This window comes from Entelurus aequoreus, linkage group LG03, assembly GCF_033978785.1.
Source record: "Entelurus aequoreus isolate RoL-2023_Sb linkage group LG03, RoL_Eaeq_v1.1, whole genome shotgun sequence".
NCBI lineage: Eukaryota > Metazoa > Chordata > Actinopteri > Syngnathiformes > Syngnathidae > Entelurus > Entelurus aequoreus.
The window spans coordinates 71,780,740-71,806,026 of NC_084733.1; the positions used below are offsets into that span (position 1 = coordinate 71,780,740).

General features: G+C 37.6%; 2 protein-coding genes across 4 annotated transcripts in view; both read right to left on the reverse strand.

Moving 5' to 3' along the window:
* Positions 1-8,032, reverse strand: part of ano2a (anoctamin 2a) — an 80,602-nt gene extending 72,570 nt beyond the window's left edge. For both annotated transcript variants that reach the window (XM_062042595.1, XM_062042594.1), the window contains exon 1: positions 7,865-8,032. The gene's annotated coding sequence lies outside the window, so the exon portion shown is untranslated. The remainder of the gene's footprint in view (positions 1-7,864) is intronic.
* Positions 8,033-20,667: 12,635 nt separating this feature from the next.
* vwf (von Willebrand factor) overlaps positions 20,668-25,287 on the reverse strand; it is a 108,993-nt gene continuing 104,373 nt past the window's right edge. For both annotated transcript variants that reach the window (XM_062042597.1, XM_062042598.1), the window contains 7 exons: positions 25,006-25,046; positions 24,825-24,941; positions 24,627-24,725; positions 21,454-21,582; positions 21,330-21,369; positions 21,158-21,255; positions 20,668-20,989 (listed from right to left, as the gene is read on the reverse strand). In XM_062042597.1, the coding sequence (XP_061898581.1) occupies positions 20,804-20,989; positions 21,158-21,255; positions 21,330-21,369; positions 21,454-21,582; positions 24,627-24,725; positions 24,825-24,941; positions 25,006-25,046 (710 nt within the window). In that variant the 3' untranslated portion in view covers positions 20,668-20,803. The remainder of the gene's footprint in view (positions 20,990-21,157; positions 21,256-21,329; positions 21,370-21,453; positions 21,583-24,626; positions 24,726-24,824; positions 24,942-25,005; positions 25,047-25,287) is intronic.

Genomic DNA, 25,287 nt, shown 5'->3' on the forward strand with positions numbered 1-25,287 from the left:
ACATGTAAAAAAACGAGATTTATTTGCCGCTATGGAGGTGAGGATTGCTGATTTGAAAAAAGTGGCTTTGCACTGTGGAGGGATGTTAGCCACAAGTAAGAATACTACGTTGCTTTGAGGACGCATTTGTTTGATTGTAGCTGTCAAATTTGCAGACACAGCTAGAAAGTGTCATCAACATGCATTGTCACGACATAATGATAATGTTAAAAACTTTCATCGGTCAAATTAATATAATTTATATTGTATATATTGCACAACTCTACTTCACCATGTTATCTTTTCTTTTAGGTATGATACTTCAACTTTCTTTTACATTTATGAAAACACAAACGTGCCACATTGTGAATGCACGTTGAGTACATCACATGTCACCAAAGGACAAGTTCTACTTTAGTTGTATTATAAAGTCGTAAACTTTTTTTTACACTAGCATGAGAATGATAAAAAGCCAACTGCATACACTCAAACTACAGTGCATCTGGAAAGTACTCACAGCGCTTTAGTTTTTCCACAATATTTTATGCTACTGCCTTACTCCAAAAATTAATAAATCAATTTTTGTCCTCAAAATTCTACAGGCAACATAATGACAATGTAAAAATTTTAGTTTTTTTAAATTAGCAAATGTATTAAAACCAATATATATATATATATATATATATATATATCACAAGTACTTAAGTATTATACTATTTTGATACACCTTTGGCAGCAATTCCAGCCTCAAGTCTTTTTGAATACAATGTTACGCGCTTTCCACACCTATCCAGGCCACTGAATAGGTGTCCTAGTGGTTAGAGTGTCCGCCCTGAGATCGGTAGGTTGTGAGTTCAAACCCCGGCCGAGTCATACCAAAGACCATAAAAATGGGACCCATTACCTCCCTGCTTGACATTCAGCATCAAGGGTTGGAATTGGGGGTTAAATCACCAAAAATTATTCCCGGGCGCGGCCACTGGTGCTGCCCGCTGCTTCCCTCACCTCCTAGGGGATGGGAACAAGGGGATGGGTCAAATGGTCAAATGCAGAGGACAAATTTCACCACACCCAGTGTGTGTGTGACAATCTTTGGTACTTTAACTTAACTTTCCTCTTGGCCCATTCCTCCTTGCAGCACCTCTCAAGTTCTATCAGGTTAGATGGGAAGCGTTGGTTTTCACTCAGGATGTCTCTGAACATTGCTGCATTCATCTTTCTCTCTATCCTGACTAGGGCTGCAACTAACGATTAATTTGAAAATCGATTAATCTGTCGATTATTACTTCGATTAATAATCGGATAAAAGAGACAAACTACATTTCTATCCTTTCCAGTATTTTATTGAAAAAAAACCAGCATACTGGCACCGTACATATTTTGATTATTGTTTCTCAGCTGTTTGTAAATGTTGCAGTTTATAAATAAAGGTTTATTAAAAAAATAATTAAAAAAAATAAAAAATGTTTTAATTTAAAAAAATTAATAAATAAAAAACTCTGCGCATGCCCATAGCATAGATCCAACGAATCAATGACTAAATTAATCGGCAACTATCTCAATAATCGATTTAATCAATTACTTGTTGCTGCCCTAATCCTGACTAGTCCTGACTAGTGTCCCAGTTTCATCCCCACAGCATGATGCTGCCACCACCATGATTCAATGTAGGGATGGTATTGGTCTGGTGATGAGCAGTGCCTGGTTTCCTCCAAACATGATGTCTGACATTCACGCCAAAGAATTCAATCTTAGTCTCATCAGACCAGATAATTTTGTTTCTCATGGTCTGAGAGTCTTTCACGTTCATTTTGGCAAACCTTTTACTAAGAAATGGCTTCGGTCTGGCCACTGTAACTCACAGCCCTGATTGGTGGATTACTGCAGAGATGGTTGTCCTTCTGGAAGGTTCTCCTCTCTCCAGAGGAACGCTGTAGCTCTGACAGAGTGACCATCGGGTTCTTGGTCACCTCCCTGACTAGACTAAGACGCACGAGACATCCTGGATGAAAACCAACGCTTCCGATTCAACCTGATGGAGCTTGAGATGTGCTGCAAAGAGGAATGGGCGAAACTGCCCAAAGATAGGTGTGCCAAGCTTGTGGTATCGTATTCAAAAAGACTCAAGGCTGTAATTGCTGCCAAAGGTGCATCAACAAAGTATTGAGCATGTGTGCATGTGCATGTAAACTTAATTTTTTCCATTTTTAATACATTTAAAAAACAAAAAATCAAATTGTCATTATGGGGTATTGTCTGTTGAATGTTTAAGGACAAAAATATATTTATTCCATTTTGGAATAAGGCTGCCTGTAACATAACAAAAGGGGAAAATGTTAAGCGCTGTGCATATTTTCCAGATGCACTGTAATTCAGTGTTAATATTTGAGTGGGCCCTGGGCCCCTCTATAGTCAAAAGGTTGGGCCCCAAGGTCAAAAAGGTTAACAACTATGTTCTATTGCATTGTTCTCTTATAATATTTCTTATATAAAACATGTCAAGCAGGGGTGTCCAAAGTGTGGCCCGGGGCCTATTTGTGGCTTGCAGCTATTTTTTTTAACCGCCCATGGCCCATTTAAAAAATACTAATACAAAAAAAAAAAAACATTAAAATTGGAATTAAAGAGCAAACAGGTGCAATGTAAAAAGAAAAAGTTGCAATACTGACACTGATAAGACAAAGCTGCAATGCAGGCATTTTTTTATTTATTTAAAAAAGGCTGTAAAATAATAAAAACCTATAATCAACAGATTTCTCCTAAGTTAATCAAGAGATTTAAGCGTGGAAAGTAAAAATAATACGTACTACAGGACATATTGTTATCTCGTTTATGAATGCGGCACTTTTGGATCCCCGAGACCTTTAGTGTTTTTGTTTTTTTAACTGAAAAAAAGAATCAAAAGCAATGTTGTTATGAATTATTTACCTATTTAAGGCTCCAATTATTTCCCATCAAATATTCCATTTTGAAAAATGTGTTGGGGAAACTATTGCATGTTTTGTGTTTTTGCCATAAAAAAACAGGGTTTTCTTTGAATAAAAAAAAAAGGGCATACAACAAAAACAAAACAAAAACTTTATGGCAACTGATAGATCTGTAGTTGATCTATAGACGTGCAAATGTTGAAAGTAAAAACATTTTTATATAACTTATTTTTAACACTTTAATGACTGAGACCCTTCTGGGTCCCCGGGAACTTTAACATTCACCAAAATTGAGTGGAGCCCTAATGGTTTTAAAGTTAAAGTTAAAGTACCACTGATAGTCACACACACACTAGGTGTGGTGAAATTACTCTCTGTATTTGACCCATCACCTTGTTCCACGCACTGGGATGTGAGGGGAGCAGTGAGCGGCAGCGGTAGCCGCGCTCGGGAATCAAAATTAAATGAAAAGTATCAAAATGGCGCCTGCATGCTTTCAATTTTCATTGTGTGGCCCTCAGTAGAAAAAACTTTGGACACCCCTGATGTAGCGGGACATTGTAAAACGGTGCTATTTTGGGTGGCCAACCGCCGCTTAAATTGATTTTTCAATTAATTTCAATGGGAGATAATAACTTGAGATACAAGTGTTTTGAGTTGAGAGCTCCATCACAGAACCAATTAAGCTCATAAATTGAGATACTGCAATTATTGTGTTGTTTTTCATGCTCTTAAAATGAAATCTTATTTATATAGTGTTTTTATGTTCAAATCAGACCAGAGTCCTTAAATGTGGGCTCGTATTTTGGCTTGTACAGTAAACGGTCTAATAATCCTCTGCATTTTACATACAAAAACTGGTACGCTTCCGGTTCAAAGTTGCGGTAAAAGAGGCACTGTCATGTGTAGGGATGATGCTCGAACCCGGTTTTCCCGGTTGTTTGATAAGAAAAGAACCGAGTCCTCGGACTCGAATCCCTTTTTGAGAACAGGTACCCGTTATCGAGACCACTATAGTAAAGAAAAAGAGTTGGTTCTTTATTCGAATCCCTGGGAACGAATCTCATCCGACAAGAAATGCCCCGTGAGACATCACAAGAAATGACGTCACGTAGCTCAGTCATTTGTCACGGTGGGGTGCAGCGTGCTGCGGTTCGTTCCCGGGACGCAAAACTGACGGCTCCGGACGAAAGCGATTAGGAGATAGGAGATGATTTATTTCTCATAAATCATACACATTACAACAGACAGGAACGAAACAAAAGGAAAGCGTGCCGTTGGCACGAGAAGCTAAAGCAAAAACTTTCTTAGCACAGGAATACTAGAAGCTAAGGTAACTTTAGCACAGGAATCATGAGCTGAAAAACCAGAATGCCAACGTAACTGTTGCAAAGGCAAACAATGAAGCCACGACGAGTGACCGGAAAAGGCAGGCTTAAATAGAGTCTCTGATGAGCAACAGGTGCGCGTACAAGGCAGGTGAAAATCATAAGTAACCATGGTGACTAAAACAAACCCCCGAAGTGCACAAAACAACTAAGGAAGTCCAAAACTAACAGAACATCATTAAACAAAACATGATCCGACCACATCATAATACATCACAGTTTCATATCATTTCACTTTACAGGAGTAGGAAGAAGTAAAGCTTATTTAATCCTACCCCTTTCCCACTTCATAGCGTTTACAAATATATACATCATTTACTGACCTTTTTAGAATAAAATATATGTGAATTAGTATATACAACAGTTTTGTAATATGTAATTAATTAATTCAGTCATTACCAATATACTGAGATGAAGAATATCTTATTTTCAATAAGGTTGAAAGTATTTCTCATAATTCTTCTTTGTACTTTGTAAGCACTATTCATTTGAACAACCTCTTAAACTGGATCATATCAGTACAATGTTTAACTTCTTTACTTAATCCATTCCATCATTTAATTCCACATCATTTTAGCTGTTTGCAATTTTACCAAATCATCGAACTTTTATATTTTTGACTCAATAAATAAAGTGTTTATATGTTCTCTACATCCAACATTATGTATCAGTCTAATTGATCTTTTTTGTAACACGGTTAAGGAATGTGGCGCACATTTGTGGTTATTTCCCCACATTTCTGCACAATAACTCAGATATGGTAATACTATAGTAGCGAGCAGTAGAGAATGTGAAGTGATTTGTTAAACCAAATATTGTGTTTTTTTCCATATACAACAACCTATCTCAGGGGTCGGCAACCCAAAATGTTGAAAGAGCCATATTGGACCAAAAATACAAAAACAAATCTGTCTGGAGCCGCAAAAAATTAAAAGCCATATTACATGTGTCATGAGATATACATTTAATTAAGAGGACTTAAAGGAAACTAAATGAGCTCAAATATAGCTACAAATGAGGCATAATGATGCAATATGTACATATCGCTAGCCCAGGGGTCGGCAACCCGCGGCTCTAGAGCCGCATGCGGCTCTTTAGCGCCGCCCTAGTGGCTCTCTGGAGATTTTTCAAAAATGTATGAAGAATGGAAAAAGATGAGGGGAAAAAAAATCTATTTTTTTTGTTTTAGTATGGTTTCTGTATGAGGACAAACATGACACAAACCTCCCTAATTGTTATAAATCACACTGTTTATATTAAACATGCTTCACTGATTCGAGTATTTGGTAAGCGCCGTTTTGTCCTACTTATTTTGGCGGTCCTTGAACTCACCGTATAGTTTGTTTGCATGTATAACTTTCTCCGACTTTCTAGGACGTGTTTTATGCCACTTCTTTTTCTGTCTCATTTTGTCCACCACACTTTTAACGTTGTGCGTGAGTGCACAAAGGTGAGTTTTGTTGATATTATTGACTTGTGTGGAGTGCTAATCAGACATATTTGGTCACTGCATGACTGCAAGCTAATCGATGCTAACATGCTATTTAGGCTAGCGATATGTACATATTGCATCATTATGCCTCATTTGTAGCTATATTTGAGCTCATTTAGTTTCCTTTAAGTCCTCTTAATTAAATGTATATCTCATGACACATGTAATATGGCTTTTAATTTTTTGCGGCTCCAGACAGATTTGTTTTTGTATTTTTGGTCCAATATGGCTCTTTCAACATTTTGGGTTGCCGACCCCTGCGCTAGCCTAAATAGCATGTTAGCATCGATTAGCTTGCAGTCATGCAGTGACCAAATATGTCTGATTAGCACTCCACACAAGTCAATAATATCAACAAAACTCACCTTTGTGCACTCACGCACAACGTTAAAAGTGTGGTGGACAAAATGAGACAGAAAAAGTGGCATAAAACACGTCCTAGAAAGTCGGAGAAAGTTATACATGCAAACAAACTATACGGTGAGTTCAAGGACCGCCAAAATAAGTAGGACAAAACGGCGCTTACCAAATACTCGAATCAGTGAAGCATGTTTAATATAAACCAGGGGTGTCAAACTCATTTTAGATCGGGGGCCACATGGAGAAAAATCTACACCCGAGTGGGCCGGACTGGTAAAATCCCGGCACGATAACTTAAAAATAAAGACTTCAGATGGTATGGTTTTCTTTGTTTAAAAATAGAACAAGCACATTCTGAAATTGTAATAATCATAATGTTGTTGGGTTTTACACTTACATTTTGCGGTTAATACTATTCTATCTTTATTTGTCGTTATTTATATTTTCTGAATAAATTATGTGATAATGTTCATCAGTCAACTCCTTGGTGTTGATTTTCAATCTATCAAGATAAAAAATGTACATCAAAATCAAATTACAGGATGTTATTTACGTAGTTTGATCATTTTCCTCGACTGGTGCACTAACACCATGTGGTTTATTTTGTACATATATAGCATCATCTACAAAGATACAAATAATTGCTATTGCGACATCCAGTGGCCACATTTAGAACAGATGTTTCTTTCATTCAAAAATTTCCGGTTAATTTTTATACTTAGCAAAGTCATCCCGCGGGCCGGATAAAACCTGTCCGCGGGCCTGATCCGGCCCGCGGGCCGTACGTTTGACAACCCTGATATAAACAGTGTGATTTATAACAATTAGGGAGGTTTGTGTCATGTTTGTCCTCATACAGAAACCATACTAAAACAAAAAAAATAGTTTTTTTTTACCCTCATCTTTTTCCATTCTTCATACATTTTTGAAAAATCTCCAGAGAGCCACTAGGGCGGCGCTAAAGAGCCGCATGCGGCTCTAGAGCCGCGGGTTGCCGACACCTGACCTATCTGGACTCGATAAGAGAATCGATAAGGAATCGGTTCGATAAGAGGATTCGATAATAGGCTCGAACTCGATAATTTCTTATCAAACATCATCCCTAGTCATGTGTGTATCTTTGCAGTCATTTTGAAGGAGGCCCCAGCAGGAGGGCACACATGTCTGTCAAGCTTACAGGCCCGTAAGCTCTGCTGACAGCTCAACAACATACAGGTGGAAAGGTCGAATGCACCCTCATATTAACGGGGGCAGAGGACAGCAGGTGTCCATCTATTATTGCTGTCTCTCCTGGACAACAACACATTACACGTTTGCAAACTTTTGCAAAATGACAACAACGATCCAAATTGTCCTCATTTTGCAGGTGAGCTCGATGCATGAAACCTGAACCTGAATGTTGTGCAAATATGCTGTTTATACAGTTTGTTTACAGTCAACGCTTGCGTGTGCAACAGTTGTGCGCATCCAGATGGTCACAGGACCAAAAAAAAAAAAAAAAAAAAAAAAAAGCCTCTGCACTTCCACACGCGAGATAAGTCACAGCACCTAATGGGGAGTTTTCTTCCAAAAATGTCTTCCAAAACAATGACAGTTCACATGAAAGTAGTTTGGTATGTTGACAAACAAACAAGCCATGCACAGCGTCTGCCATTGTTATTGGAAGTGCGGCATTGTGACTTTAAAAAGTGACGAATGCGTGTGGAGTGGAGACTTACCAGTGGTCGTGGAGGATCCGCAGGCACCCCGTGGAGATGGATGATGATGAAGATGATAATAATAAGACTTGAGACGTGAGAGTTGGCATCGAAGACGGTGGACAATCCGCGCGCGCTCCCGACACTTCTGGCTTAGCAGGCGCGCGGACGCGGCTGCTGCTAATTCCCTTGGCCAGAGACAGGGAAGGTGCGACATGCCTATTAGCATAATAATGCCGTCTGTTGGTTGTTTCCGTCACAGCAATCGTCTCTTTTCGTTCAAAATTAAACTCTGTTAAATTTCACAACTCAACAACGTGTTCTAAAATAAATGTGCCTCTGTTTTTTGTTTTTTTTTAGGTCGTATTGCTTAACAAATTAACAAAACGTTTGGCTGACTTTAGCCAAAGTCACTACTTTCTTCTTGGTGTGTTGTTTGTTCGTCCCTGGTTGTGTTTGCTTAGGCGCTATCACGCCAAATTTCTTCCCCTCTACAAAAACCTTCCCCCCACTACAAGAAATATGGCCGCTATCGCTTTTTCTTCTTCAGTTGTCAACTACCTTGTGATCCGCATTACCGCCACTTGCAGGATTTTAGTGAAATTGCAGCACGATTGTTTTTTTTTTTCTTTAGTGTTTACATACACTACAGCAGGGGTCACCAACACGGTGCCCGCGGGCACCAGGTAGCCCGTAAGGACCAGATGAGTAGCCCGCTGGCCTGTTCTAAAAATAGCTCAAATAGCAGCACTTACCAGTGAGCTGCCTCTATTTTTTAAATTGTATTTATTTACTAGTAAGCTGGTCTCGCTTTGCCCGACATTTTTAATTCTAAGAAAGACAAAACTCAAATAGAATTTGAAAATCCAAGAAAATATTTTAAAGACTTGGTCTTCACTTGTTTAAATAAATTCATAAGTTTTTTTACTTTGCTTCTTATAACTTTCAGAAAGACAATTTTAGAGAAAAAATACAACCTTAAAAATGATTTTAGGATTTTTAAACACATATACCTTTTAAATTCCTTCCTCTTCTTTCCTGACAATTTAAATCAATGTTCAAGTAAAAACATTTTTTTTATTGTAAAGAATAATAAATACATTTTAATTTAATTCTTCATTTTAGCTTGTGTTTTTTCGACGGAGAATATTTGTGAAATATGTCTTCAAACTTATTATGATTAAAATTCAAAAAAAAAAAATTCTGGCAAATCTAGAAAATCTGTAGAATCAAATTTAAATCTTATTTAAAAGTCTTTTGAATTTCTTTTAAAATGTTTGTTCTGGAAAATCTAGAAGAAATAATGATTTGTCTTTGTTAGAAATATAGCTTGGTCCAATTTGTTATGTATTCTAACAAAGTGTAGATTGGCTTTTAACCTATTTAAAACATGTCATCAAAATTCTAAAATTAATCTTAATCAAAAAAAATTACTAATGATGTTCCATAAATTCTTTTTTTTATTTTTTCAAAAAGATTCGAATTAGCTAGTTTTTCTCTTCTTGTTTTCGGTTGAATTTTGAATTTTAAAGAGTCGAAATTGAAGATAAACTATGTTTCAAAATTTAATTGTCATTTTTTTTCGTGTTTTCCCCTCTTTTAAACTGTTCAATTAAGTGTAAATATCTTTAATTATTAATAATATCATAGAGTTAAAAGGTAAATTGAGCAAATTGGCTATTTCTGGCAATTTATTTAAGTGTGTATCAAACTGGTAGCCCTTCGCATGAATCAGTACCCAAGAAATAGCTCTTGCTTTCAAAAAGGTTGGTGACCCCTGCACTACAGGGTACAGCATTTTTGTTACGTTTAAAATTAAACTACAAAGCACTAACTAGAATGTAAAATATATTATTATTTTATCAATCAAGCACACTTTATTCATGTCGCACTTTACAAAAGTTAAAAAAAAACATCCCTTGCTTTAATTATGAAGTTAATTTATTTCCCCCTTTATTCATCCATCAGTGGCGTGCAGTCACTAGAGGCAGGGGAGGCGGGGCCTCACCTGCCATCATAAAAAGAAAAAGAAAAAAAATTAATTAAATTGTTGTATGTATCCAGTGATTATACTAAAGTTATTTTCCATTTAACTTCACCAGTTTTAGATTATTTTTATTTTTATTTTCACATTTGCCGTTCAAATACTGAGAAGAGACGGTGCGGTGATCAGCAGCTAGTTGAGGCACTTGTGCCTCACCATGGATTGCGACTCGGCTAACTGCTGGCCTGCTGTGCAGTGACACCGTATTGCTATATGAATTATATTATACATTTCCATAGTTTAGTTAGCTGAGGTATATAATGTACAGTGTATTTTGTCAACAACTGTATGTGTGTAACGTATTTTTAGTGCTGAGCGATCATAAATCTGCTGCGGAGACACACTGTGTGAGGCTCGTATCATAACCCCGCCTCCTGGTGCCAAGCATCTCCGCCGCAGAATGCACCGCCCGACGGGAGCACCGCGGCCACACCAACCAAAGCCCACACCCAAACCCTCCACGTGCAAGACCGAATCCACCCAAAAAAAGTCACTTAACAAGAAGCCAAAAAGTGCAAAAACAACAAAGCTCACGCTGCAGGAGCCGCGAACGACCGCAGGGACACAACATTAGGTACACCTGCACTGCAGGTTCATATGTTTTTAAATTTGACTGTGATGATGCAGTCGTGCCTCACCAGACATTAACCTCACCGCACGCCACGGTCATCCATCCATCCATCCATCCATTTTCTACCGCTTATTCCCTTCGGGGTCGCGGGGGGCGCTGGTCAGTTTTGATTTAATTATTGTATTATTTATTTCATTTATTTACTTTACAATACAATTGTATTATTATACACATATGCCAAGGTTATTACTATTATTGTCATTTTTTTGTGTGAAATTGCAGCAGGATTGTTTTTTTCTTTAGTTAAACCGGTAGGTTTACATACACTACCGTGTACAGCGTTTTCGTTACTTTTAAAATTAAACTACAAAGCACTGACTAGAATGTAAAATATATTATTATTTTATCAATCAAGCACACTTTATTCATGTAGCACTTTACAAAAGTTAAAAAAAAACATCCCTTGCTTTAATTATGAAGTTAATTTATTTCCCCCTTTATTCAGTTTTGATTTAGTTATTGTATTATTTATTTCATTTATTTACTTTATAATACAAACTTATTATTGACATATGCCAGGGTTATTACTATTATTTATGTATTTTTTTTTGTGTGAAATTGCAGCAGGATTGTTTTTTTTCTTTAGTTTTCTTTAGTTAAATCGGTAGGTTTACATACACTACCGTGTGCAGCATTTTTGTTACGTTTAAAATTAAACTACAAAGCACTAACTAGAATGTAAAATATATTATTATTTTATCAATCAAGCACACTTTATTCATGTAGCACTTTAAAAAAGTTAAAAAAAAACATCCCTTGCTTTAATTATGAAGTTAATTTATTTCCCCCTTTATTCAGTTTTGATTTAATTATTGTATTATTTATTTCATTTATTTACTTTATAATACAAATTTATTATAGACATATGCCAGGGTTATTACTATTATTATTATTTATTTTTTTTGTGAAATTGCAGCAGGATTGTTTTTTTTCTTTAGTTTTCTTTAGTTAAATCGGTAGGTTTACATACACTACCGTGTACAGCATTTTTGTTACGTTTATTAAACGTAACAAAAATGCTGTACACGGTACAGCATTTTTAGTGCTTCGTAGTTTAATTTTAAACGACGTTTAAAATTAAACTACGAAAAATAAAAAATAAATAATAGTAATAACCCTGGCATATGTCTATTGTATAATACAATACAATTGTATTATTATACACATATGCCAAGGTTATTACTATTATTGTCATTTTTTTGTGTGAAATTGCAGCAGGATTGTTTTTTTCTTTAGTTAAACCGGTAGGTTTACATACACTACCGTGTACAGCGTTTTCGTTACTTTTAAAATTAAACTACAAAGCACTGACTAGAATGTAAAATATATTATTATTTTATCAATCAAGCACACTTTATTCATGTAGCACTTTACAAAAGTAAAAAAAAAAACATACCTTGCTTTAATTATGAAGTTAATTTATTTCCCCCTTTATTCAGTTTTGATTTAGTTATTGTATTATTTATTTCATTCATTTACTTTATAATACAAACTTATTATTGACATTTGCCAGGTTTATTACTATTATTTATTTTATGTTTTTTTTGTGAAATTGCAGCAGGATTGTTTTTTTTCTTTAGTTTTCTTTAGTTAAATCGGTAGGTTTACATACACTACCGTGTACAGCATTTTTGTTACGTTTAAAATTAAACTACAAAGCACTAACTAGAATGTAAAATATATTATTATTTTATCAATCAAGCACACTTTATTCATGTAGCACTTTAAGAAAGTTTAAAAAAAACATCCCTTGCTTTAATTATGAAGTTAATTTATTTCCCCCTTTATTCAGTTTTGACTTAATTATTGTATTATTTATTTCATTTATTTACTTTATAATACAAATTTATTATAGACATATGCCAGGGTTATTACTAATATTATTTTTTATTTTTATTTGTGAAATTGCAGCAGGATTGTTTTTTTTCTTTAGTTTTCTTTAGTTAAATCGGTAGGTTTACATACACTACCGTGTACAGCATTTTTGTTACGTTTATTAAACCTAACAAAAATGCTGTACACGGTACAGCATTTTTAGTGCTTCGTAGTTTAATTTTAAACGACGTTTAAAATTAAACTACGAAAAATAAAAAATAAATAATAGTAATAACCCTGGCATATGTCTATTGTATAATACAATACAATTGTAGTATTATACACATATGCCAGGGTTATTACTATTATTGTCTTTTTTTTTTTGTGAAATTGCAGCAGGATTGTTTTTTTCTTTAGTTAAATCGGTAGGTTTGCATACACTACCGTGTACAGCGTTTTCGTTACGTTTAAAATTAAACTACGAAGCACTAACTAGTATGTAAAATATATTATTATTTTATCAATCAAGCACACTTTATTCATGTATCACTTTACAAAAGTTAAAAAAAACCATCCCTTGCTTTAATTATGAAGTAAATTTATTTACCCCTTTATTCAGTTTTGATTTAATTATTATATTATTTATTTCATTTATTTACTTTACAATACAATTGTATTATTATACACATACGCCAGGGTTATTACTATTATTGTCATTTTTTTTAGTGAAATTGCAGCAGGATTGTTTTTTTCTTTAGTTAAATCGGTAGGTTTACATACAGTACAGCAGGGGTCACCAACGTGGTGCCCGCGGGCACCAGGTAGCCCGTAAGGACCAGATGAGTCGCCCGCTGGCCTGTTCTAAAAATAGCTCAAATAGTAGCACTTACCAGTGAGCTGCCTCTATTTTTTTAAATTTTATTTATTTACTAACAAGCTGGTCTCGCTTTGCTCGACATTTTTAATTCTAAGAGAGACAAAACTCAAATAGAATTTGAAAATCCAAGAAAATATTTTAAAGACTTGGTCTTCACTTGTTTAAATAAATTCATTATTTTTTTACTTTGCTTCTTATAACTTTCAGAAAGACAATTTTAGAGAAAAAATACAACCTTAAAAATTATTTTAGGATTTTTAAACACATATACCTTTTTACCTTTTAAATTCCTTCCTCTTCTTTCCTGACAATTTAAATCAATGTTCAAGTAAATGTATTTTTTATTGTAAAGAATAATAAATAGATTTTAATTTAATTCTTCATTTTAGCTTCTGTTTTTTCGACGAAGAATATTTGTGAAATATTTCTTCAAACTTATTATGATTAAAATTCAAAAAAAAATATTCTGGCAAATCTAGAAAATCTGTAGAATCAAATTTAAATCTTATTTCAAAGTCTTTTGAATTTCTTTGAAAAATTTTTGTTCTGGAAAATCTAGAAGAAATAATGATTTGTCTTTGTTAGAAATATAGCTTGGTCCAATTTGTTATATATTCTAACAAAGTGCAGATTGGATTTTAACCTATTTAAAACATGTCATCAAAATTCTAAAATTAATCTTAATCAGGAAAAATTACTAATGATGTTCCATAAATTATTTTTTTTATTTTTTCAAAAAGATTCGAATTAGCTAGTTTTTCTCTTCTTTTTTTCGGTTGAATTTTGAATTTTAAAGAGTCGAAATTGAAGATAAACTATGTTTCAAAATGTAATTGTCATTTTTTTGTGTTTTCTCCTCTTTTAAACCATTCACTTAAGTGTACATATCATTAATTATTAATAATAACATAGAGTTAAAGGTAAATTGAGCAAATTGGCTATTTCTGGCAATTTATTTAAGTGTGTATCAAACTGGCAGCCCTTCGCATTAATCAGTACCCAAGAAGTAGCTCTTGGTTTCAAAAAGGTTGGTGACCCCTGCACTACAGTGTACAACATTTTTGTTACAAAGCACTAACTAGAATGTAAAATATATTATTATTTTATCAATCAAGCACACTTTATTCATGTAGCACTTTACAAAAGTTTAAAAAAAACATCCCTTGCTTTAATTATGAAGTTAATTTATTTCCCCCTTTTGCAGTTTTGATTTGATTATTGTATTATTTATTTCATTTATTTACTTTACAATACAATTTTATTATTATACACATATGCCAGGGTTATTACTATTATTGTCATTTTTTTTGTGTGAAATTGCAGCAGGATTGTTTTTTTTCTTTAGTTTTCTTTCGTTAAATCGGTAAGTTTACATACACTACCTTGTACAGCATTTTTGTTACGTTTAAAATTAAACTACAAAGCACTAACTAGAATGTTAAATATATTAGTATTTTATTAATCAAGCCCACTTTATTCATGCAGCACTTTACACAAGTTGAAAAGCATACCTTGCTTTAATTATGAAGTTGATTTATTTCCCCCTTTATTCAGTTTTGATTTGATTATTTTATTATTTATTTCATTTATTTACTTTACAATACAAATGTATTATTATACACATATTCCAGGGTTATTACTATTATTTTCATTTTTTTTAATGTGTACATGTATATATTTCAAAGAACAGTTCCATTTATTGGGCAGCACGTTGGAACAGGGGTTAGTGCATGTGCCTCACAATACAAAGGTCCAGAGTTCAATCCCGGTGGGGAGTTTGCATATTTTCCCCGGGACTGTATGGGTACTCCGGCTTCCTCCCACCTCCAAAGACATGCACCTGGGGATAGGTTGATTGGCAACACTAAATTGGCCCTAGTGTGTGAATGTGAGTGTGAATGTTGTCTGTCTATCTGTGTTGGCCCTGTTATGAGGTGCCGACTTGTCCAGGGTGTACCCCGCCTTCCGCCCGAATGCAGCTGAGATAGGCTCCAGCACCCCCCGCGACCCCGAAAGGGACAAGCGGTAGAAAATGGATGGATGGAGTTCCATTTATCATTCATTGATTTTGATTAAAATTGTGTTACAAAATAAGAGCATGAGGCGAACAATGTGTTACTAATTGCTTTGAAATGGAAAGGGGGTAGGATTAGATAAGCTCTGCTTCTTCCTACTCCTTTCTGGGCATGTTGTAAAGGGAAAAGATGTTGAATATGTCATATATTATATTGTGACTGACTGTATGCATGTTCGAAATAAATTCAAACCATAACCGTAAACCTTTCATATATGTTGAAAGTTCGACAGGATTTGTGTATAGCCAGACAGCGTATGTACTTGTCATGATCCGTGGTCCGGATCATGTTTTGTTTAGTTATGCTGTTAGTTTTGGACTTCCTTAGTTCCTGGTTTCACTTCCTTGTTTTGTTTTGTTTCCATGGTTACTCATTAGTTTTCACCTGTCACGTCACGCACCTGTTTTACGTTTTGAGTCACGCACCTGTTTTCACCAATCATGTCACTGTTATTTAAGTCTACCTTTGTTCAACACTCGTTCTGCCTGCATTGTCTGTGTCACACTGGTTCATGTCTCTTGCTGACCAAGTAAGTCATAGTCCAGGTCATAGCTTCTGCTAACTAGCAGCTTCTTTTGTGTTTTAGGCACGCTTGCCTTTTTGCTTTATTGTTTGTGTTTGTGATAGTTTGAGTGATTTATGTTTAATAAATCCAAGCTCGCCTTCACGCTGTCGTCCGGAGCCGTTTTTGCATCGGAAGAACAACCCCGCAGCGAGCTGCGGACCCCCCCACGTGACAGTATGCAGGCAGCAGACGTTCTTCCGCAGACGGGCCATGACGAGGTGATGGAGACGCGCTGGCGAAGATGGAGGCCAACCAGAAAGGCTTCTTTTCGCCAGCATGGCGCGTCGTTCCCCCAGGATCCTCCTCCGGACAACAAAATTCCCCAACCAGCCCAGTCTTCCTCGCCGCCGCAGGAGACCCGTGCTGATGACGTCATCCCGCCCACTGGTGATGACGTCAGAGACCAAGACTTTTTTTGAGATACTATTTACGCCTTCTGTCAGCCGCCCACTAAGGACTTTGTTTCAAAAAAGAATCCTTTTGAGAAAATGTTTTCTAAATTTAGATTTTTTCAGACCCAGTCTAAAGTGGGGGTGGTGAATAGACATTTTGGACAATTTAATGGGGAGGATTCTGCCCCCCTCCTGACCTCCCTCCACCCACCCCAAAAAACGGTTCCAGACGGGGAGCGCGTCTGGTATCCGCTCCTTGAGGGGGGAGCTAGGGCCAGGAGCTGTAATAGTGGGGTGACTCAGCTGCGCCCAGCCAGGCAGCAACCTCCGGCCCGTCCACCACCACCGGTCTTTCGGCCTGCCAAGCAGCAACCCCCAGCTAGGCCACCTGCACCACGTCAAGTTCCACGCGGCCAAGCTCCGGTACCAGCTCCACGCGGCCAAGCTCCGGTACCGGCTCCACGACACCAACCTCCGGTACCGGCTCCACGACGCCAACCTCCGGTTCCTGCACCACGACGCCAACCTCCGGTTCCTGCACCACGACGCCAAGCTCTGGTTCCTGCACCACGACGCCAAGCTCCGGTTCCTGCACCACGACACCAAGCTCCGGTTCCAGCTCCACGACGCCAAGCTCCGGTTCCAGCTCCACGACACCAAGCTCCGGTTCCAGCTCCACGACGCCAAGCTCCGGTTCCAGCTCCACGCTGCCAAGCTCCGGTTCCAGCTCCACGCTGCCAAGACCAAGACCCACGCTGCCATGACCAAGACCCACGCTGCCAAGACCAAGACCCACGCTGCCAAGACCAGGATCCACGCTGCCAAGACCAGGACCCACGCTGCCAGGACCAGGACCCACGCCAAGCTTTTCCGCCCGACGTACCACGCCAAGCTTCGTCATCTGCTACTTCCACGCCTGCCACGACGACGAAGCGCCTGCCTTCTCGTATGCCACGGATGTGGCCGCTGCCTGGTCGTCCGCCACGCCGGGTGCGCCCACCTTCTCGTCGGCCACGGGAGTGGCCCTTCCCGGGCCACTCGCCGCCGCCACATGACTATGCCTCGGTGGATTCGGGGCCACTTGGCCTGGCGACCCACCGCCATGTCCCCCTCCCGCCCTCCCATGACTCTTGTTCTTTTTATTTTGTATTGTTTATGGACATCTGGTATCTGTCCTTGAGGAGGGGATTCTGTCATGATCCGTGGTCCGGATCATGTTTTGTTTAGTTATGCTGTTAGTTTTGGACTTCCTTAGTTCCTGGTTTCACTTCCTTGTTTTGTTTTCATGGTTACTCATTAGTTTTCACCTGTCACGTCACGCACCTGTTTTACGTTTTGAGTCACGCACCTGTTTTCACCAATCAATGTCACTGTTATTTAAGTCTACCTTTGTTCAACACTCGTTCTGCCTGCATTGTCTGTGTCACACTGGTTCATGTCTCTTGCTGACCAAGTAAGTCATAGTCCAGGTCATAGCTTCTGCTAACTAGCAGCTTCTTTTGTGTTTTAGGCACGCTTGCCTTTTTGCTTTATTGTTTGTGTTTGTGATAGTTTGAGTGATTCATGTTTAATAAATCCAAGCTCACCTTCACGCTGTCGTCCGGAGCCGTTTTTGCATCGGAAGAACAACCCCGCAGCGAGCTGCGGACCCCCCCACGTGACAGTACTGTAGTTTTAAAAACATGCATGTTGTGCTATCATGGTTGATATTAAAGTGACTTACTCGATGGATAGTTGTTCCTCTGGTCCAGCTGGCCGGGGACGTTTTTTTGCGGTTTATTTGGGTAAGCATTCCATTTATGTTGAAATAGCTTGACTCCAAGTTGCACATTTATAGCGTCATCACTTTCACCTCACTCTTCCGTCTGCTCTAACGTTTCACTCTTCCTTCATGCTCGCTTTGAGAAGCAGCAGTACATCCTTCGTATATTCAGCTTCAAAAAGATAAGGTTGGGAATCTTCATTTGTCCAAAAATAGTAATCTGTTATCGATTCTGCCATGATTAAAACACACACACACACCATTGTTGCCCTAAATCAGACGTGCGCTACTGTGGTAATGGAAATTAATGCGCTGAAGAAATCTGTCCCGGAATTGATGAAAATTATTAAAAAAACGGTAAAAATTGTACATATTACACATTGTTATGAACGTGTCTGTTACTACATTATATATAGACTTGCAGTGTGTTCTTTGAGAATACAACCGATTGCCAAACAACCATTCTTCATGCTCACATTCACAGCAATGGACAATTTGGAGTCTGCAATTTGCCTAGCATGCATGTTGTTGGGAGGACGCCCGAATACCAGGAGGGAACCCACACAAGTGAGGGGAAAAATGCAAATGGAGATTGGAACCCGGATCTTCAGAAAGTGAGGCTTGCATGAAGCACTCATATCATTACTGTATTTTTCGGACTATAAGGCGCACTTAAAATCCTTTCATTTTCTTAAAACCCGACAGTGCGCCTTTTAACCCGGTGCGCCTAATGTACAGAATAATTCTGGTTGTGCTTACCGACCCCGAAGCAATTTTATTTGGTACATGGTGTAATGATAAATGTGACCAGTAGATGGTAGTCACACATAAGAGATACGTGTAGACTGCAATATGAGGCCAGTAAACAACACCAAAACTTTATATGTTATTACACACGGCACTCAAAAATCTGTCAAAATATTTTAGTATGACTTTGAAGCCGCACCGCTTGATGGATTGTCGGCCCCATTACGGCTACCGTAGTCAGAGATACAAGTATTACTATATTGTGTGTATGAGGACATATTATCTGTAGGTTTGTTTCGCAATATTGTGCAAAACCAACTTTTCTTACCTTCTGGTACCTGCTGATGTGTATTTGAGATCTGCATAAGTCCTGAAAATGTGCGCACGTCCGCCACTGTAGTCTGTAGTCGATAAGCTTCTTCTTTTTGTCTATCTTTTTGTTATGGGGCATTCATCCTCCGCTGTTGCCATTTCTAATATAAAGTAGCGTAAAGTTCTAACTTATATCTCGCTATGGAAGCGCTAAAAACTACCGGTGTAGTGAGTTTACATAATTCACCCAGGGAAACTTTAGTTATTAGAGAGTTCCGGTCGGACGGTTTTTCACGGGACATTTTTCCGGCGTTGTAGCATTAGTGAGCCACGGATGAGAAGATGCTGCTCCGTTGTTGATTTAAGTAAAGTCTGAATGTAATTAAAACAGTTAGCTCCATCTTTTGACACTTCTTCCACTCTGTAAAACATAATCTATGCAACATTTTGACCAAAGAACCACCATTACATGTTATGTACACCACAAGGAAATATATATATATATAAAAAAAAAAAATCATAATATGACCCCTTTAATGGGCCTTATAATCCGGTGCGCCTTTAGTATTAAAAAAAGACCTGAATAGACCCGCTCATCGGCAATGCGCCTTATAATCCGGTGCGCCCTATGGTCCAGAAAATATGGTACTTTTTAAAAAAAAATAACTCACTCTGAACGCACCTGATTAGCAGTTGAGTGCCTTGTTCAGGAAGGGCTAGAGCAGGGGTCACCAACCTTTTTGAAACCAAGAGCTACTTCTTGGGTACTGATTAATGCGAAGGGCTACCAGTTTGATACACACTTAAATAAATTGCCAGAAATAGCCAATATGCTCAATTTACCTTTAACTCTATGTTATTATTAATAATTAGTGATATTTATCTTTGTGGAAACACTGATCATCTTAATGATTTCTCACAATAAATATATATAGAGACAGATAAATATCAATATGCAACACTTTATTTTTATATTTTCTCTAAGTGCACATTTTTCAAATTGAACATTTTCAAATGATCACTTCTAAGACAGTCTTGTGAAATCACAATATCACATTTTAACTAGCTAGCCACTAACATTTATTAACAAATCATGAATTACTTTGCACCATGTTTGTACAAATAATAACTCATGTAAAATACAAAAGTCAACTCTCAAATTTTTAAATAAATCATGTCACACTTTGAACTGGACACCAAATCTGTTATCTGTTTCTTTGTCAGTTAGTGGGAAAATCCTAAAATCCTAAAATCATTTTTAAGGTTGTATTTTTTCTCTAAAATTGTCTTTCTGAAAGTTATAAAAAGCAAAGTAAAAAAATAAATGAATTTATTTAAACAAGTGAAGACCAAGTCTTTAAAATATTTTCTTGGATTTTCAAATTCTATTTGAGTTTTGTCTCTCTTAGAATTAAAAATGTCGAGCAAAGCGAGACCAGCTTGCTAGTAAATAAATAAAATTTAAAAAATAGAGGCACCTCACTGGTAAGTGCTGCTATTTGAGCTATTTTTAGAACAGGCCAGCGGGCGACTCATCTGGTCCTTACGGGCGACCTGGTGCCCGCGGGCACTGCGTTGGTGACCCCTGGGCTAGAGGCTGACCCCTATAGAAGAGGACCCACGTACATGATTGTATCTTTGAATAATTCTTACAGTTCCGTAACAATGACTTGCTTTATAGAATTGTGACATGAGTACACACAAATTCAACAAAATTTTACATTTGAAAAGTTTCCCTTTCTATGTGCAGTGTTTGGACTGACAGTCGCATGCAGTGACCGACAGGACCGTGTGGTGGCTGTGGGTCCCGTTGGCACACAGAATAGGAACGCTGACGGGCTCTGTCGCCGTGGCAACGCAACACACACACTCCTGCTCGACAGCAGCTCTCTGCAGGGAGTACATGGACTTACTGCGACATTTACCCTGACAGACAGACGGGCGGGCGGGCGTGCGGGGGGTGGGGGGGGGAGAGAGAGAGGATCAGATGGTGAGAGACAAACTCGGGACTTGATTAGTCTTTGCTAATCTGGAGTTAAACAAAACGATGAGTCATGGTTTAAAAGTGTGCATGTGTTGTTAAAGAGCCCTCACCTCACAATAGTGCAACTCAATCTGCTGCTCCGATTGGCAATCGTCCACTTTGACATAGTTCAACGTTCCCGCCGTCCTCCAACACGCTGACTCGGTACCTTCACGCCGACACACTCTTGTCAAAATACGACTCGGACAAATGAGAAGAAGTGGCTGGGATAGCTCTACTTACACATCTCGCAGCACGTTGTTCCAATCCGGCTAACAGTCCCCTGGAAAAAAAACAGTGGAGATGAGCATCAAGATTGTGTGTGTGGTGGGGGGAAAAGGCCAGTGTAATTGTGTAGTGTTCGCACCCCCTGATCCAGGCATTCTTGGCGGTTCAAAGGAGGGCAAGTAGTGGTTCGGATCCGCAAGGTCAGCTCTCCTTTATTGTTCACACCACAAACATACTGGTTGCAGCCATCATCCTTTGTGGTATTGACCTGAAGGAAGGTGAGCACACTAAATCACATTCACTACATACAGTACACATATGGCAGACCTGGGCATAATACGGCCCGCGGGCCACATTCGGCTCATTAAGATTTTCCATCCGGCCCGCCGGACGTTCTACATAATTTTTTTAGACCTTTAAAAACAAAACTGTCGCCGCCATTATGATGTGCAGTGCTGTTTGAACTATAGAAAGTATTTCAACGGTTGAAATCTGCGCTTTTGAGTGTTATACGAGTTATTACGGTCATCTACGTCTATGCCAATTCCAACCCTTGATGCTTAGTGCCAAGCAGGGAGGTAATGGGTCCCATTTTTATAGTCTTGTCTTTGGTATGACTCGGCCGGGGTTTGAACTCACAACCTACCGATCTCAGGGCGGACACTCTAACCACTAGGCCACTGAGCAGGTGAGCTCAGAGCAGTATAAATATCTTGTCTTTGCAGTCTATTCAATTGAATATACGTTGAAAAGGATTTGCAAATCGTTGTATTCTGTTTTTATTTACGAATTATACAACGTGCCAACATCACTGGTTTTGGGTTTTGTATCTTACTTGATCAAACCCATACTGTACTGTGTTTTAAACTTAGAAATGTTCAGTTCTACTAGGTATGTGTGTATGGCATAGGGTAGCACAACATTGAATTGAATGTATGATGTCACTTAGCTTATAACTGGACGGTTTAGTACAGTTTAGTATAAGATAACAATGCACGGTGTCATGGAATATATCACTATATGATATAGTATAGGAACGTTTACTATACAGCATTGCATAGTTTGAAGTATCCTGTATAGGCCTACACTGGTAGAGTACACTCTTAGTTCAGGATGATATGATATATTATGATAAAGTATAGGGTAGTGCAACATAGCATGTAGTCTAAAACAGTGGGGTGTAACATAGCATAATATAGTACAGCATTTTATATAATTGGATGTTTTAGCACAGTATAGTGTGGTAAAGTATAATATAATGGTACATAGAACAGCATTATATGAGTACATCATTTAATAATACTGTGTAGTATACTGTAGTATAGTACATTAGTTAGTTTAGTATATGGTATATAATGGTAGAGTATAGTGTACCAGTAAGTATGCAGTAGTTTTGCATCATATAACGTGGTTATGGTAGTATAATATGGTGTGATACAGTATAGTACAGCATTACACAGTGTAGAATAGTATTGTATACCACTAGTATAGTATGGTATGGTAACATAAAACAATATATTTTTGCATGATTTAGTTAAACACAGTATAGCAAGTGTTTGGGGAATATTCTCCCTCCTTTGAGCAAAATTGGAACATCTTAGAAGTTACTAGCTTTGGCCTTGGTTTTGCTCGAAGAATATTAACACCATGACCTCACCCTGTTTCTGATCTATACGCACACACACAGCACACACACACACATATTATTCCCTCTAGTTTGAGTGGTGTTGGGATGTTGCACGTGCGGAGAGTGAGAGTGGGACAAGAATGTGTGTGCCCAACACGTAAGTCACGTTAACTTTCGGTTTCGATCTCAGCAAGATGGACAAAAGCATATGAGGAGAGAGACAATTTTTAGAGAACGCTACCGACTTTAGACGGCTCGGTCCTCTCTCCAGCGCTGGTATTGCTATTGTTTGTACTTACTCCTTTGTGTAGAATTAATTGTTAGACGTCAATTCTAGTCACATTGCTTTATTCAGAATAAAATAATTCTGAGAGGACTCTTTCCCAATAATAATATAGCATTAAAGATGCAATATAAGACTATAGTCTTTCAAATACCACATGGTATACATGATGTGGTTGTAGTATAAGCATACCATTGCATAACATAGCAAAGTATACTTTTGTGTAATGTGACAGTGGGACATACTTTACTATAGAGTACGTTAAAGTACCATATTTTTAATTTGTTCGTTTCTTTTGTGTTTTGTTCAGGAGTGAACATATACATACTAATATAAATAATAACAGAAGAAATTAAAACATTTAAAAGATGGTTTGACAAATCTCAGTAAAACTGAAGTAATGTTATTTGGTAACAGTAGAAGGGAAGTCAAACACAAATACAGAAAGGGTAAAAGAAAACACATTTTTGGGTGTAATAATAGATGACAAAATGAACTGGAAACCTCATGTAAAAAATATAAGACATAAAGTAGCAAGAAACAAGTCAATAATGAATAAAGCAAAATATGTTCTGGACCAAAAATCACTTCATATTCTCTACTGCTCGCTAGTGTTACCATATCTGAGTTATTGTGTAGAAATATGGGGAAACAACTACAAATGTGCGCTTCATTCACTAACAGTGTTACAAAAAAGATCAGTTAGAATAATATGTAATATTGGATATAGAGAGCATACAACCCTTTATTTATTGAATTACAAATATTGAAATTCAACGATTTGGTGCATTTGCAAACAGCTACAATTATGTACAAAGCAAACTACAACCTGCTAGCCAAGAATGTACAACAATTCTTCTCAACAAAAGAGGAGGAATAAAATCTAATTTAAAACATTTGTACGTGCGTACAACACTTAAAACATTTAGCATATCCGTATGTGGAATTAAATTATAGAATGGATTAAGCAAATAAATCAAACAAAGCACCAATATGATTCAGTTTAAGAGACTGTTCAAACTACAAGTGTTCACAAAGTACACAGAACATCTGACACTACTGATAACATATCTTGAACATTTTATTTTTATTTTGAGATAAAGATTATTTATGTATTTAATATTTGTTTACTATCTATGGTATATTATTTATTTATTCACTGTTCTGTTACAGAGAACAAGAAAATGGGATAAAATTGCTATGGTATGAAAAGGGGTAGGATAAGCTCTGCTTCTTTCTACTCCTTTTCGAACGTGACGTAATGAAACAACTGGAAATATGTGATGCATTACATTGTATCGTATGCATGTTCCAAATAAACTGAAACTATAGTACTTAAAAGCATTAACGCTGTATAGTATAGCATTGCATAAGGCCTCTTTTCTGCAAGGCACTTACTTACCTTCAGACTCATCTGCCGTCCGTCAGGCATGCTCACAAAGCAGGCGGTGGCGACACAGCGACCACAGCAAGCACCTTCTTCTTTCTGCTCAATGTATCCCTGAAGATAGGACCGCACGTTAGTTGGCGCACAAATAACTGAACAGAAGAACCAGGTATGTACACTATGTATAAATGAGACATGAGAAAGGAGGACTACCATGGGACAAGGCGTACAGGCGATTCTCCTGCAGGATAGCCTGTGGCTCTTGATGGCGCCATCCTCCAACGAGCATTGACATTGCGTGCAGGCATCCATCATCAGCGTCTCCCCGGCCTGCACACGCAGAAATATTCAAACGGAGCAAAGTCTCAAACTGGAACCAATATGCACCGCTTACTCCAAGAAGAGTGTTGTTGAGGACGCAGGCATCTACAGGAGCTGTGAGGGGATAAAAATAACAATATCAATATTAAGCTATGTCCAAAGTGTGGCCAAAGCGAATGTTTGAATTAAAAAAGAAAAAAAACATAAAAAAGTGGAATAAAATAAGAAAAAGGTGAAATGCAATGGAACGTTGACTCTAATACACACAGTTGCAATTCCAGGGTGTTTTTTTCTTTAAAGCTGTCGTTGCTCAAAAAACAAAATGAGTCAAAATCATTGTTGTTATGAATTATTG